This window comes from Sparus aurata, chromosome 18 (genome assembly GCF_900880675.1).
Source record: "Sparus aurata chromosome 18, fSpaAur1.1, whole genome shotgun sequence".
In the NCBI taxonomy this organism is placed as follows: domain Eukaryota; kingdom Metazoa; phylum Chordata; class Actinopteri; order Spariformes; family Sparidae; genus Sparus; species Sparus aurata.
Window position 1 is genome coordinate 17,057,619 of NC_044204.1, and position 17,072 is coordinate 17,074,690.

General features: G+C 42.3%; 1 protein-coding gene across 2 annotated transcripts in view; it reads left to right on the forward strand.

Annotated features, from left to right (window-relative positions):
- gpc3 (glypican 3) overlaps positions 1 to 17,072 on the forward strand; it is a 131,718-nt gene that overhangs the window by 68,269 nt on the left and 46,377 nt on the right. For both annotated transcript variants that reach the window (XM_030396890.1, XM_030396889.1), the window contains exon 3: positions 6,906 to 7,591. In XM_030396890.1, the coding sequence (XP_030252750.1) occupies positions 6,906 to 7,591 (686 nt within the window). The remainder of the gene's footprint in view (positions 1 to 6,905; positions 7,592 to 17,072) is intronic.

Here is a 17,072-nt window from a genome sequence, read left to right on the forward strand (position 1 = left end):
ATAGGTCTGTTCTGGGCCGAGACCCATCCTTCATCCAAAGTTTAGCAGAAATCTGTTCAGTAGTTTTCGTGTAATCCTGCTGACTAACCAGCAAACCAACCAACAAACGGACACAACCTCCTCAGCGGAGGTAATTAGGCATTATTAGCAACGTCACTGCACTAACATCCTGTTTTACCTCCAAATAAAGTGGTTTGGATACACTGGGTTACTCTGTTACCTTGTTTGTTACCTTGTCTGTCTGACTCCTCGTGTTTGTTGCAATTTAGTTATGTTCCAAGATCTCATCAATTATATTGATGAAAACAAAGACAAATACAAATATGTGAGAAAGACCCGAGTTATAATAAATTAGTTCATCATATTTTTTATTGTTTTTGATTGAAAAAAAAACACGCCTTTAAAATAAGCATTATAGTAATATGTTCTATATGTGTCTGACACACTGACCGCCTCTTAAATAAATGTGATTATAATGAGCAGACCTGAGGTAATAAGAGCAGAGGAAGAGTTCTTATTGTTACTTATTTTGTCTAGCTGTGGGGAGACATTGTCCAGAAGCTCCTGGGGAGCCAGATAAATGAATGAAAAGGAAATTCTGCTACTGTTTGTGTGTGTGTAGCTCCTGTCCTTACACCTGACTCACACCTATGGTTCGCCAAATGTTCGCCCACACTGTCACCACCTGGCCACTGCTGTGCACTGTGTGATTGCATTGTGTACGTCAGTGTGCTTGTGTGTGTTTGTGTGTGAGACGAGGTGCTCTCTAACAGATGGAGTAACCTAATACATGTCTCATTTCTGCCCCGCTGTCCATTGGCCCTCATGGTCCGCTGGTGATGCTATCTGGGCCTTACCAGCATCCTGTCTGCTTTGTTCCTGGAAGCATCCCTCTCTTGCCCCACCCTTCTCTGCTCTGCTCTTCTCTGCTCTGCCTCGCCGCCGCCGTTCCATAATCCCGGGGCAGCCGGCCTCGGACACACACTGGTCCCGCAAGAGCAACTAGCAGGTGGAGCTGCTCTCAGGTTACCTGGGACAGGTGGCTCTGTGGGAGTGAGATGTGTCTGGAAAAACAACATATTGTTTACAGTCAACGAACAGATGCTGCTTTTGTTGTAGAGCGGTTCATAAAATCATAACTGAACGTGAAGCCTGCTGGGAGGTTTGTGGATTTGTCAGCCAGTGCAAATGTCTGTAAGCTCAATATTTTCGTGCTTCATTACTACAGATTTGTTGATTCGCTGTGTTTTACTGCAGAAACATGACATTTACAAAATGGTTAAAGCTCACTTTTATTTTGGGAGTCTTCTAGAAAAAATTTTAATGTTCAAATAATCCTTATCCCGAAAAGCCCGGTCTGATCTGATTCAGAATCAGCTGTGCCAGTGTTTTGGCAACCACAGCCATGCTGAGGGTGTGGTTGTGAGCTGAGAATACATGGTTGCGACATCACAACCTTAGGTAAGTACTGTGCTTATTTAAAGGCACAGTTTCTGAATACAGGCTGTGTGCATTTCTCTGTAGAGTGATCTTTTTGATAGTTTTTAATTCAGCACCTACACCTGCTTCATAATAAAAAAAGATATAAAATCGCACTTTTAACAATATGGGACCTTTAAAACTGACATTTAGGAGATACAAGGTTTCCACCTGATGGCCAGTGTGCTGGCATGTGTCTTTATGAATGGCTCTGCAGCCCTCCCGCCAGTCCTCTCTCAGCGTCCTGGACAGGGTCTGTTTTGTCACCGGGACCAGGTGGCAGCAGCTTCTCCATCTATCTCCATGCTGGCTAGAGGTGACACCCCATCAGCCAAATGGATTAGTCTCATTGGCTGGGTAATTTATTGATGTTTTCCTCTCCAGGGGATAATAGGTGTATGGGCCGCTGATTGATGAGGCTCACGTCTGCCTCTGCAGCGCGTCAACCACAGTCAGCGGTCAGTCAGTTAGTCAGTCTGTCTGGCACGTTATGAGCAGCCCAGTTGACTTATGTAACACTCAGACTGATGTCCTCGTGCATCAAATATGTTCATTTGACAGGTCGTTCGTAGATTATGGGAAAAGACTGTTTTATGTCAGAGCTGGAGTCACTTAGAGCTTTGAGCTGTCAGCAATAAGTGACCTCCTGCTGACAAAGATTTATTTCCTTCAAACTTTGGACTACCTGGAATCTGCAGCACTTGATCACACTTTAATTTGGGGCTTTGATTAACGACATCATATGCAAAGAAAGTAGATTTTACAATAAAGCATTCAGAGTGCAGATTTACAGTCTCCTTGATGACAGTGTGACCGAGTATCTGTTTAATATTGGACATGATTTAGTGGATATTCATATTTCTAATGCCCACGGAAGCTGAGAGGCCTGAAATCCTTGGGGTAAACATTATCTGGCTGGTGTAAGAGGTAAACAGAGGTAAAGGAGCAGCAGCAGAGACATTTCCCTCTGCCTTGTACTGCTGATCCGTCTGTAAAACACTCTCAGTCTCAGAGGAGAAACCGTTTTCCAGCCTCCTGCCTCCATCTGTGACACTGACAAAATAAATTCTACTGCTAATTTTAAGCGTGACCCAATACGTTCCTGCGAGCTCCTGCCCTGCTAATGTATGCTCTTGACCTCCTACAGTTGTATCCAGGATGTCACAGGTCCCTGACATACAGCCCCTCTCCCCTCCATTAGAGGACACCTGATCCTGCACAGCCTCTCACTGATGAAAGAGAGCAAACAGCCTTGTACAGGAAATGGGCTCAGGCTACTCAAAGCCATTGAAATGCGTTTATGAAGAGTCCTCTAGTCTTTCTCTTATCATTACAAAGTGGCTCTCCTCTTTGTGGTGTAAGAGATACTACAGGTGGCAGCTAAATTACGGGGTTTGATTTAAGAGGCTTTCATAAGAAACCAAGAAAAAGGAGCAGCAGACTAAACAAATGGATCTCGCTTTTGTGTTACCGGGAATAGAAGAAGAATTTATATTTTCATCTGCGTGTATGTTTTCCTGCGCGCGTGTGTGGGGGTGTGCCTCACCTCCTCCCAGTCTGTCTCCTTGTCTCGGCTGGCAATCTGCACATCTGCCTGCTCATTGATCACAGAGGGAAGTGCTCTGCAGACGCAGCAGGACAGCCATAGCCTGAAAATCTAAACAGATGTGCGCTGCTCCCGAGCATCCTCTCACACTCACACAAATATCCTCAAATGTTTTTCCTAACCTTTATTCACCCAGCGATTGTATCGCAGAGCACACACACGCTGTTTTCCACTCTGTTTCATATTCACACACACACATTCAAAGTTACAACCACCGCCTGCTTCTATTTACAGCTGAGGCAGTTTGGAGATAAATGGCTCATTTTAAGCACAACTATTTAACTTCTGCTGAACAGCGGCCACTGTGGCTGCATGTGACCATTACAGACACTTACTATAAAGCAAGGGACCTCTGTTGACTCAATCATCCCATCTGCTTCACACTTGGCAGGCACGTTGTGAGGACCCGCTGAGGTTTAGTATCCAATTAAGTGCAATTTGGACGTGTGACATTAATGAATAGCCACACACTATAGGTAAGGTTATCGCATCAGATGGAGAAATATGGTCCAACGACTTGCTGCAGTGAGGAAAAAAACAATAGCGAAGGGTTAATCAATGCAGTTAACATGGGTTTTCTATCCTTCAGTCCGAACTGAAGGAGAGGTGATGCTAGCTAATGTTAGCATCAAGAGCAACAATGTTTACTATCGCTTGGCAGCAACATCTGCTGCTGTTACCCTTCTCATTGGTTTATTTTGCTACGGCTCGGAAAGTACCAATGTTATCATCCATTAGACTTTTAATCATAAATATCGAACATGTTTGATATTATCTGTGAGCAGCTCGGGTGGTGTAAAACCGAATCTGTAAACCCCTCACATTACCAGATAATCTTTGGCAAACACCAGTACCAATCATGGACCCAGGTCAGATTTCTCTGATTTCTTCAGGAGGGGTGGGATTGTGTTGATTGTTGAAAATTCCAATTTCAGATCTATTTCTGATGAAATTAGTGAGGGTCAGGGCCACACCTGGTGGAGATGACAATGACGATAATGTAATATCTGGGGTTTATCAAATACACATTTAATGACGCTTGACTTCTCTAAAATATGTTCATGTGAGTTTAAAACCCCAATGATGCACACACTGCTAGGGGATGCAGCCACGTCATGGCAGGCATATTGCTCAGTAACCAAGAAAGTGTCATGTGTAATTTTTTTTGACTGAGCTTCTCCTGAAAGCTTCAGGCAGCAATACCAAAAACTGGCGCCTCAGTAGTTTCATTTAATTTCCCAGGATTGTCTTGAGCCAGTTGATTTGAACAAGTCATCATTTAACAACAAGGTACTGGGCTCTGTCCTTCAAACTCAGACACACAGTCTTGTTGTAAGCATATTTTTTATGTGACCTCTCTTTTTTAGAGGTGTGCAGTACAAGATCATAGAACATCATAAAATATTCATAGAATTTTTCCCATCAACAGGGAAAATAACTCCTTTACGATTAGAATCAGTCAATGCATGTGCATAAGTTACTCAAATAAGCCATGTTCATAAATGTGTTCATGATGTAAAAACACTCTTTCATCTTGTGTAATTTGCATGAACCAAACACAGGGATGGAAACTGATTTTACTGGTACAACTGCCGTATTGATTCTGTTTATTGGTCTGATTCTTTATTGGTTCTTGATCAGAGATATACCGTTTTTCAGAGTCAACAAAGTGTAGATACAGTAGAAGAAAGCTGGCAAAAGTCTGTCATCATCTAAAATGGATGAAATGAAAGAACATTTGTTATCATGAAGGTTTTCTTAGTCAAAGAAAGAATCCGCTAAGCCTGCCTGCCCGGCGCGAATGTTATTAAAACAGGATATTTACCCTCAGTCACGGACGGGCTGCTCAGTTGAAAAGCAGTGCCGCCTGTGCTTAGAGCATCAGATATGTGGCATTCCTGGAATTTTGCTCCGTTTCAGTATATTGCTGGCATGTCAACCATGAAATTATGATTTTACAACATTGGAACTATAACTATTTTCATCTTTTTTATTGAAATGAAGTCTTTATACTGTCTCTTTCCCTTGCCATGACTCCTTCTTGTTACAGGCTTCCAGCAGCGTAGACACGTGTTTGACGTCATTATTTTGCAATGCACAACTGTAAGAAAAAACATGCCGGCACCAATAAAGACGCAGATTAGCTCGGAGGCGTCCGATTCTGATCAATCAGGCAATTGGAAATCAGTTCTCAACTGGAACCAATTCTTGATTCCCCTCCATAACCAAAAACTGTATGTAAATGATGCTGACTGGCCGGCCGTGTGTGTGTGCAGTGTGTACAGTGTCTATGTCTTATTTATGCTGCAGCTGAGGCTTTCACTGATTTGAAAGATTAACAGAAAATCCAGTTCTTTCTGTTATTTTCCTCTTCCCCTCATTATCTCTGTAAGTTAACGAATTGGGTCATAAAGCCTCAAATTAAGTACAATATTCACTTAAGCTGAAACTTTTCCAGCTCACGCAGATGTGTCTGCACCTCAATTCACACCACCCATATTCCATTTGCATTCTACTCATGCACTTGCATCTATTTACTGTTTTAGCCACAAAGTTTATTTGTTATGAATTCAACTTTGAATTTGAGGAGTGAAAAAAGAATATTATGGTAATTCTTTTTTCAAAAGTTCATGGCTGAAATGCACTCCCCCAGCAGTGAGCAGACAGAGGGAGGAATGCTCATTTCCCTTTTGCTCAGATAGTGTCATATTTTCACAGTGTGGCCCTCCTTATGCACCGTAAATTGCACACAGAAGAACACATTAAATGTTCTACACAAAAGAAAACAGAGCTGTCACATCGTTTCTCAGTTCTGTCCAAGGACCCAGAGCTCTGTGTAGGCAGACGAGCATCATTTGACCTCAGAGAAGCATGAAGAGAAAGAAATTAAACTATTCGAGCAAGAAGAATCAAATAACAGAGATAAAATGGTGAGCTTTTGGAGCACAAAAACCAATAACTTCCTCTAATGTCCCCTAAACCAGCGCTTCCTCCGCCCTCTCAAAGCAGTCGTAGCTATCACTCCCAACAAAGAGATGTAGTGGACTAGCTGCGCTATAAATGGGATTTCGGCATCCCGAGCTATTCTCCTGTCCAAAGCTTCATTTCACTGACTCTCAGCTCCCCTGCTAAGTTCAGTAATGGAGCTTTAAATCCCCTCTGTTGTTGGGTCCTCACTCATTTTGCTACCGGGTCGATGATAGAGCTCTCGCTTCTTACGCCACCTTGTTGATAAGACTTTACTTTGTGCCTTGAAATGCTGCTGATTATTGTCCCTCCTCGCATCAGCCACGCACGGCTCCCTCCTGCACGCTCTGGATGCTTTCCTCCCTGCAGACATCCTCATGGTCATGCCTCTCCCGGCTGACTAATATGCTGAGATTAATACTCTCTTCTAAAATGACTTTTTTAAGGATTCTGTGAGCTCTTTAGTTGTGTTGACAGGTCAAACCCCCAAATCTTCCTTTCTTTCTGTTACAGATGCTTTGATCGCCTGTTAGTGCTGTGTGTGTTTGTGCTGTGCATGTCAGAGCAGTCCCATTAGAGAAAACAACAGATTGAGAAAAGCTGGGAAAAGTGAAAGATAGGCTATGCGTGGGAAGATTCCTGTGACTCTGATCGTTAAGGATTGGATGGATGCTTGTGGGGAATTGACTCTTTTTGACTGTTTCATGCTTCTGAGCGAGGTTGCTGCCTATTTTCTGACAGCTTGCCATGGTTGTGTTTACTGGAGCATACCATCACCAGCTTTCAGCAAAAAGTTGTCCCACCTTCCGCTGCATCTGACTCCATCTTGTGTTGTTCTTTTGCTGTCTTTCAGAGGCCTTCGACCTGGTGCTGCGACACGGCCGCAACTCCACCCTCGCCATGCTGAAGTCAGAGTTCCCAAGTCTTGGAGCAGGTGCCCAGAGCTCCATTGGGCAGCTCTTCCTGGACATGTCGCTCTACATCCTGGGCTCAGACTCACAAGTGGACCACATGGTGACGGTGCTCTATGGTCGCCTCTTCCCCCTGGCATACCGCCGCCTGCTGGGGGGCAGCGTGTCCTCTGCGACTGAGGAGTGTGTAAGAGGAGCCTGGAAGGACTCAGGAGCATTTGGCTCTTTTCCCAAACTGATGATGACCCGTCTGTCTCGCTCCCTCCTGGCCACACGAGTCTTTCTCCAGGCACTGAACCTGGGCATCGAGGTTGTCAACACCACCGACCACCTGCGGCCCGGCCGGGACTGCAGCCGGGCCCTGCTGAGGCTGTGGTACTGCCCGCACTGCCAGGGCATGCTGGGGCCACCAGCTTGCAGAGGCTTCTGTCAGGCGGTGATGCAAGGATGTCTGGGGGGGGCGGCCGAGGTGCAGCCTCATTGGAGGAGTTATGTAGACGGACTGGGGAAGCTGGCGGGGGCTATGAGGGGAGAGCAGGACATGGAGGCGGTTGTTCTGAGGCTGCCTTCAATGATCAAACTGGCTCTCAGGCACGCTGTGAATGCACGCACCCGTCTTACTGCCCTGGTGAGTTTAGAACACAAACACACCTACACAATTAGTAAGACTGCAAATAGCACTGCATTAAAAATACAAGGGGCTGCAGTGGTGTGGGCTTCTTCCTAGAAAAGAGAAAATTAAATTCCACCTGCAGGAGTCAGTCTGAAGGCACAACACACTGCAGTGTTCACAGTTTATGAAACACATATCCTCATCTGTCTGGACAATTGTCAGATAAACAGCAGAATTAAGGTAAAGTCACACGTCTCTGTGGATAATTCTTCTGTCTCTAATTCAATACAGTTGAGGCCATGCAGCTGATGAATTCAATCATGTATTTCCTGTTTTGGGGCAAACTCAATTATGTGTGAAGAGAACTGGAACCTGTGTTTCAAGATGGTGAAAGTTGTCAGGCTTACATGCTTTTGGTTCTGCAGAGCATGAGCACCACAGTCTCCCTCTGGCTGAGCTGAAGGATTTCCTGCTGACTTCCTGAAACATGAATAGCATGAAAATAATTAACTGATTTCACTCTGGCTTTTTCCTTTTATTGGACCAAATGGCTTCCTTTGCAAGTAGAAAAGATAATAGTTGAGTTGATCTGAGTAATTGTCGTGCTTGTAAAGGGGTCTGTGTGCATCTTGTAGAAATCCTGGACAGAGCTAATGTGATATCATCAGTGTTTTTTGAAAAAGTAATTTACTACTTTACTTCTTTACTTCCTGTAGAAAGTAGTTGCTTACATTACTCACTACCTAACTTTTGCGTTTCTCCACAACATCGCCTGAGATGCATCGTCATATAATTGCCAGTTAAGAATATTAAGTTAAACCTTACTGATGCCCACAGATCAGCCTTACCTTAACGAGATGTTTTATGATCTGTAATAACATATATGGCATCCAGTATAATGACAGTCAGCCTAAACAGCACTTCACAAAAAATGCTGTGTGCTGTAGGCTATATAACAGCCTCAAAATAAAACTATATCTTTATATAAAACAACACAGAGATAGCATTCCTAACACCACTTAGTATAACTATTAATTGCTTCAAAATAGTTTTTCAATTAATAACAACAAAGGAATAATGTGTTTAAATGGCATATGAACTGTGCATGGGCCAAACTCATTAAAACAGCATCCAAATCATGGGTTCTGAAGGCTTGTCCAGTTTATTTGACCTGTTTACCACTAAAGCTCTAGTTATACCTCATGAGGAGAAATTTCTTTAATTTTTTGTTGCTCCTAGGAGTCAGCCCAAAGGGGCGAGGCTGAAGAGCCTCTTCATGGGCAACCTATACAGCGTCCCTGTATTGAACTTCATTGATATCAGAAGAGGTCAGGAGATTGTTGTGCAGGTGTGCATGAAAAGTCTCGTTTGATGATTTTTTTCCTATTCGCCCATTATGCAGATCACTGAAGAACGTATGTAAAGTAGCGACATATTTGTTAGTAGCGCATAACGCTGCTGTGTTGCAGACAGATGCAATGTGATTACAATACGACCTACACTAGATGTCACACATTGGTTTGAGAACAGTTTTGAAGCTTCAAGTTAGGCATTTTGGACGTCGCCGTCTTGCCAGAAGTGACCATATTTGGATGAGAAGGTGGAGCTAAGTTATCCGCTAGTACTAATTTAGTTAGCAGGGTGCATCTGTAATTCAATCATAATTCAATTATCTGGGATGCTAAACTTGGCAAGAGAAAAACTACAATTGAGTGTGATTCCCTTTCTGGTGCCCATTGCAGACCAGTCTTGTCGGGCAGACAGCAACCTCTTTCACTAATGCCGTTCATTTTACAGAATACACTACCAGGAATATGTGTTCACAGGTAGTATGACCATCGCAAACCATCGCCAAATGATTACAGTAAAGTATAGCACCATCCAGCACCATCACTGCACCAACACAGCTTTCTTTGAATTGAAAGAGGAATTTTATTATTTCCAGTGCAAGCATCATGGTCAGACCCTGTCCCTCAGAAAAACCCAAAGGACATGAAGAAATTAAAGAAATACCACATTCATACAAAGTTAATTTCAGTTCTTCAGTTCAGACTTCTATCTGAGGTCGAGGGTAAGTGATCCAGGCTGAAATTCTTCCAACAAAGACGACATTACCTTGTAACAAGACGCAGCTACAACTGACCTACGGCATATTCTCTCCCCACATCCGAAGCGAGAATGCACCTTGGACTGAACTGAATCGAGACGGAGAAATAATAGCGAGGACAGCGAGGGAGGGAGGGAGAGCAAGGTTGTATTTTTCAAGCTGCCAGACAGATTCTCTCAGCACGTCTCCCTGAAACTCGTCTCTCACTCCTCAGCAGCAGTGACCCGTTATGTGTGGTTTCAACTGCAATAAAACAGTCAAGTTTGTTCGTAGCCCACATGTGAAGTGAGGATGAAGTGCTCATGAAATATGAAGGCCCTTCTTCTCTCCGAGTTACAGAGCTGGATGTGCCTTTTGCTCCTGTATATCTGCTGAACTTTTCACTCTCACACCCCGAATCCCCAAGGCGACCAGGTTTCCACTCAGAGCCCATCATTTATTAACACACAGGTTGACCTCACTTACTCTACAGCGCGAGGGCGTGGCTGCATCCATGAATCGCTGACTTAGGGGAAAATGCTCTGTGTGTGTGTGTGTGAGAGAGAGAGAGAGATCCTTATCCAAAATTAAACAATGCCTGTGTGGGTTTATTTAAGACTGCAGTTCCAGTCACTGCAGATGACTTTAGACTGTGTTTATGGCTCTGACTCTGGTTCCAGTATATAGGATTAAAGCTGCTATGGTAGCATATTGTTCAGCACTGTGACAAGGTCGTGTGTGTGTGTGTGTGTGTGTGTGTGTGTGTGAGTGAGTGTTTGAATGTAATCTTGCTGAGACACTCCTTGCTCTGTGGTGTCATTGAAGGGACAGAGGCATCGTTTCCCTATAGTCTAATTTTGTCTCACAGAGGAGTCAACTAAAATTAGACAACACCTCAAATCCCCTCCAATAATAATTTATGTGCATAGTTTTATGGATTAAAGGACCGTTGCAGTGTTTCATATTTTAGCCAATTAACTATTAAAGGCGTAATGTGTAAAATTGGCATTCTCTTGAAGTCATACTAAAAGTAAATTGTGGACAGCATATCAGAAGAATAACTGCGTACTGCTGCTAACTGTAGCTAACAGTTAGCTAGCTAGCTAGCTCATTTAGCAGTGCATCTAGCAGTCCAGACTGGGAGCTTGAATTACAGGGAATGTCTTGGCATTTACACCGATAGCACACGAGTTTGGACCAGTATGGGTCGGGCTAGGTGTTTAACATGCTAACTTTGGTAAATTTCTCTGCAACGCACATCATGTTAAAACTGTTGTTTCTTCACATTATGTTGATGATTTTAGTTAATTCTTTTAATGTTTTCCACTAAAATTCTTACATATTGCACCAACATTTTGAGGAAAACAAGATTTTCTGTCCTTTCTGATTGTAAACAGTAGGCAATTTGAGGGTGGATGAGGGGGGATGCCGTCCCCCTTGTTAGCAAAATTACCAAAAAGCATCCACCTTGTTAACCTGCCATCACTCTCCATCCGCTAGTAGCAGATAGTGTGTTACAAATCACAAGTGGCTGCGATCAGCTCCGGCGCACAGTGGAGTCAAGCCGGACACGTCTGCTTTGTGATTCGGCTGCCTGGTTTATTTTTGATGAAAGCCGCAACAAGCTGCACAGAGCAGATCGTGCCGGCAGGAAGTCAGAGACACAGGAACGGCATAGAGTATCCAGCCAATTTTCAAAATAAAACACTCTGTGCAGACTCCTGATTGTATAAAAACGAAAAATTACCAGATCAACAAAGTCGGGCAGGCAAAAGACTCCGCTTCTGAAACGTGCCCGCTATGAATCTTGTTCTCTTTATACATTCATGGTATGATGCCGTGCGGAGGGTGGAATAAAACCTGTAGCAGAGCACATGTTTATTTTCAGTAATGTTAAAGTTGTTTCAGAGATGAGTTTTTTCTGACAGTTTAATATTAATAGTAAGTTTGCTATTTATGTTCTCAAACTAAATGTTACTTTTTGTAAGTGTTTTGGTGTGTCTGTTCAGAACGTGGTGGCTTATGTTATGTTGGTAATTTGATCATTTTTGTGCTGGTTTATAGTTTAACCATTACTGAGGTAGCTGTTACATTTCCGAGCTGTTTTATCCCCCTGTTGAAACCCTGCTGGAGTGACTTTCTCTTTTTTGTATTTGTAGTTTTTAAAAATAAGGTTCTCATATCGGACAATACGCTGATACAGATATAACTGTTATAGGCTAATATTGGCCAATTAAATTGGCCTACAAATAAGTTGGTCCGGCTCTCCTATTTTGCACAATGTTCATTGTGTGTCCTTCAAGGAATTTAGATGGTAAAAAATTCCAAGGGGTCATCTAACTTAAAATAACCCTGCTTGAAGTGTATCGTGAGAAGCATGAGAAAACCCTGCCTGAATAAACTCAGTCCACTACATACAATTTAAAGGTGTATTATTTTAATTCAGTTATAAAAAGACAATTGTAGTAGGTAGAGAAGGAAGATAACTGGATAAAATGGAATTGTAGAATTAGAAATGTCACAGTTATGGTTAAAGGGATATTCCGGTGCAAGTTTAATCCATGGTCTTATACACCGTGAAACTGTGTTAGACTCCCTCTCGAGAGATCAAGTTAGCAGACCGCTAATTTACGGAGTTTTATCAACCTCAGAAACGACCGCATGACAACAATACACTGCAGTAAATGGATCCAAATATAAACCGCTACCAAAAAGCCACAAATAATGCTCAGTACAGCACCAAACTTCAGCAACAGTACAAATAGGATCTCAGTACATAGTCCGGGGCATTAAAACTCTGCTAGCTTAGCTGGATTTCTACTGAAAAGCTGACAAAATGTACCACTCTTCTGTAGCAGCTTCCTGTTGACGGGAAGTCCCGACGAGTCGATTACCGAGTGCAGTAGAGTTCCGCGGCTCATGGATGAAAATGTATGATTATGACTCCATGGAAAAGCAATCAAAGTTCATATGTGTCTTACCTGCCAGTTTATAACAGTTATTATCGAGAGCGGACAGGGAAAAGAACAGAATTGAACATTTCTAACCGCACTCAGTAATCGTTGGGTCGGGACTTCCCCGACCCGGAAGCTGATGGAGGAGAGTTGAAATCTTTTTTTAGCTTCCCAATAGAAATCCAGCTAAGCTAGCGGAGGTTAGATGCCCCGGACTATGTGCTGAGACCCTTTTTGTACTGTTGCTGAAGTTTGGTGCTGTTCTGATCATTATTTGTGGCTTTTTGGTGGCGGTTTATATTTGGATCCATTTACTGCAGTGTATTGTTGTCGTGCGGTCGTTTCTGAAGTTGATAAAAGTCCGTAAATTAGCGGTCTGCTAACTTGATCTCTCGAGAAGGAGTCTAACACAGTTTCACGGTGATTTAGACCATGGATTAAACTTACACTGAAATATCGCTTTAAGGTGTCCTGCAACAATGTCCTTTGGGAGGTGTACATAGGTGTGTCGGGGCAGGTTGGTGCTCCCATTGGGCCATGCCCCCTGTTAAAAATTAACAAATCACCTACTGGTTATAAAGCACGTCTAGGTGACCTCAAAATGCTCAATCCACAGAGAAATGCAAACAGTCTGTATTCAGAAGCTGTTTTTGAACATTGAAGCATGTTAACATTTTCTGGTGGACCTCAAAAATAAAAGTATGAACCTGAATATGAGCAGAATTTGGGACTGTTAATTTCCATTATAACAAAGCCAGCTTACATTTAATATAGTTATCTTGTTGTCACTTACATCATTGTTAAAAGGTAGTGAGATTGGAACAACACAATAATATGAAGAGAAGATTTCTTTAACTAGTTTCCCTGTGTGTGTGTGTGTGTGTGTGTGTGTGTGTGTGTGCATGGACACTGACTCAGCTCCACTAAGAAGAGATGACGCCCTCTCACAGTGCACTGAATATGTTTCATGGACTTTTACCCTCAAAATTATGAAAAAACTCAGTGAACAAAATTACAGTCTGTTTCAACAGTTTTACATTTTTCAGTCTTTTATTTTCATCTGCATGAAAGCAGAAATATAAATGAATATCTAATGTAGTGTAGTGTTTTCATGTAATCATATCGTTGCTTTTAAATTATTCAGATGGAATAAAGTTTCATTTTCAGAGAAAATGAGACAGTCCCACTGAAAATCAGTGCAGTCCATGTGCTGCTTACAGGCCATTCATCTTATGCCCCGCTGAGACAGACAGTGACATGGGTTATCGGTGGTCTGTCTCTACGGGTCAGTGTGCATCAGACAAGCGTCTTTGACCCTCCCTCTGACATGGGTTGAACATCAATGCTCGACTTTGGTTACCAGGCATGCATGTATGGAAATATTGAATGATTTTGACAGATAAGAGTCATGCCATCGACTCCTCATCAACAAAAACATAAAGAAAGAGTGAGAGAGTGGAAATAGAAAGCATGCACATGTGGATGAGCGAGAGGAATCAACTGTGTGCATATAGGGAGGGAGAGAGGTGAACGCCATTTATCTGGTGATTAATCAGTGTAATTCTGTGTAGTTCTGCGATTTAGCCTGTGATTGTATGTAACTGCATTCAGCCTACAGTGACAACCAGATATTAAGCTGTGACAGGTGTCTCACAGGAAAAGGTCCAACATAGATCATATGCAGGTTCAGTAGATCAACATTACACAGTCTCCGATTTGAATCAGTTTCCATTAGTCAGATACCTGGTGGGGGTGGGTTGGTGATGTCATACACAGAGTGCCTTTACATAATATATAAATATATAAATAAATAAACATGTATAAATACTTCGACTAACTAAAAAATAAGTAACGATCTTTGAATTTTGGAGCATTTCCAGGCCTTTAACAAAAATTTTCAGAAAGTCTCTGCATACTATTGTCACAAGATAAACACAACTGACATGAGTGTTGACAGACTAAATATATTGTCTAATGTATATTGTTTCAAGCCGCCACTAATCTGCTTTACTGGTAACATTTTCTGTTTTGGCAGATCTCAAGCAGTAATATAAAGTATTAGGGTTGTTCTGATGTTAATACCAGTATTAGAACTGCCTCTGATGCTGCCTCAAATGCTTTATCGGGCATCAGCGTAGAGTAGAGTACACCCGTCTGTGCACAAATCTAATACTACGTAATGTATTTATTAGAAACAGGACCCTGCCACTTCCCAGCAGCTCCTGTACACCTGTATCCAACTACACAGATTTTTTTTTTCTTAATGATGTGTGTAACCTCAAGCACATATCAGCAAAGTCAGCAAGACAGGGGAAATTTGCTCTGTTAAAATGCCCCCTCAAAAATTAAAAATAAACTTACTAAATAAAACACAGTTTTCTAGGAAATCGATTAAACAAAACAGGAGCCAACACAGCAAGTTGCTCATTGCTGTTACCGGCAACTACTGTTTTAGAGCACCAGTGAAAAAAAAGATTTCTAGTCATGTAGTCAAACGTCAGTCACACTGTAAAATCCTACCAGTAAACTACAGATGTGTTCAGAGGGCAAAGCTTTAGGTTTTCAAAGAAATGATCATTTATTCATTTGCGACTGAAAGTAAAACTGGATAAAGTAAGTTATTTTTTTGTCCCATGTATTTCTTTATGTTACACAACGTGTTTAACCTGCGTCAGGCCAGATAAGGTGACATCAGTCATATCACATCCATTCAGCGTTAGTAGGAGCCGAGGGATGCAAAGTTATGGCAATGTCTTCAGTGGAAAGTTGGCTGCTTTAACAATTAATCATTGCTCGACTAGTTTTTAAATATTTTTCCACAAGAAATCTGTGTAACCACTCACATGATCTACTTTCTGTGAACACTCAGAGTTGGCTACATTAGGACTTAAAGAACAGATAAAGTCACTTGAATTTTAACTAACACAAGAAAATTACTCCATTTTGATAACAAATAACAAATAACATACCTCACAAAATCCGACCAAACGGCAGAAATATAATGTCATTTTAATTAAATATTTTCTCTGACATCATAATTATGTATTTGTTTTGATATGTTTTATAAGCAAATATTCGTAATGCTTAACAAGTTACCTTTTAATGTACTTGTGCCCTGATTGTTGGCCAACACATTTTTAATCTGTTAACTTCTTAATGCCAATTAATCCATTAATCATCAGTCATTAACATCCCTATAGCAGATGGCTATTTAAAAATGCTAATGATAATATACATTTTAGTCATTTAAAGCACTGGTATCAGATCAGTATTAGTCAATAGGCATGTTCAGGCGTTCTGTATCAGTAGGCGAATCTGTATCAGGAAGGAAAAAATGGTGCCTGAACGTCTTTGTGAAGTAAACATATGTGATTTGTGGGCTTGAAATTCTGTCCGCTTGTCTTTAAGGTGTGTTCGTGTGGCTTTTAAGTGGAAACCTAAAGTAATCATTCAGTGATACTTCGATATTTCGCATACAACATAACAGATCTATGCAGAACTCTGTCTTGGTTTGTAGTTTCACATGATGGTGAGAGCCGCAGCCGGGGTCTCTCACTTCACCTCCCCTCCAGTGAGAGTGCACACCCCTGTTACCGAGGGTGACAAACCAACGGATCCACTCTATCTGAGAAAAAAAGAGTCCTCGAGGTGTGAGAGAGACGTCTCCTCTCACACTGCGGACTTGAAGCATGTTACTCTGCTGAGGAGATGACCACTCATCGTCCGCCAGCCGCGCTCCTCGGCATGTTAACATTCATTTCCTCCACCCGGTGCAACTCCAGCGTGAATCAACCAATGTTCAGAGAGACGGAGAGGGCAGCCAAGAGCCCTGCAGCTCCAATCTATTCCCCTGTCAACTTCCCACCTCTCTCCTGGAGTTTGATGTCATCCACCTCTACATCTCATCCTCAACATCCTTCTCTCTCTTTCATCCCCCTCCATTTATTTCTTTTTCCTCTTGTTCTTACACGCTGCTGTGAGAGAAGATGCATGATTTATGAAGCTCTATTTTTACCGGTTACCGAGGAGAAAGAGAGGAGAGAGGCGGCGACAAAGAAGAGGGGGAGAAAAAAAGAGGGAGAAGAATAGAGGGGAGAGTATGAAGAGCGAGCCCAAGGGGAGAGAGGACAGGAGAGTGTGAAGGAGACATCCATCACCCCGCGACCCCTTGGCTTAAAATGAAGACAGGAAGTAGGTTGAGACAGAAATATGATGGATCTGACCAAGATTAGAGGGGAAAAACTGCAGAGTCTTCTCACACACTCAACACAGTTTGGTCATTAATTGCAAGTAACATGTCTTTGTCAATAACACACTTTTCATCAGCTCTCTTTTTTTGTTTTCTTTCCCTTTGTGCGCAAGAAATAGCTCAGACGGATCAGATCACATGCAGACTGTTGCTTCTCTGAGAAACAAGAGCACTAATGAAATCTCTGCTCAAACATGCAGGCTACTG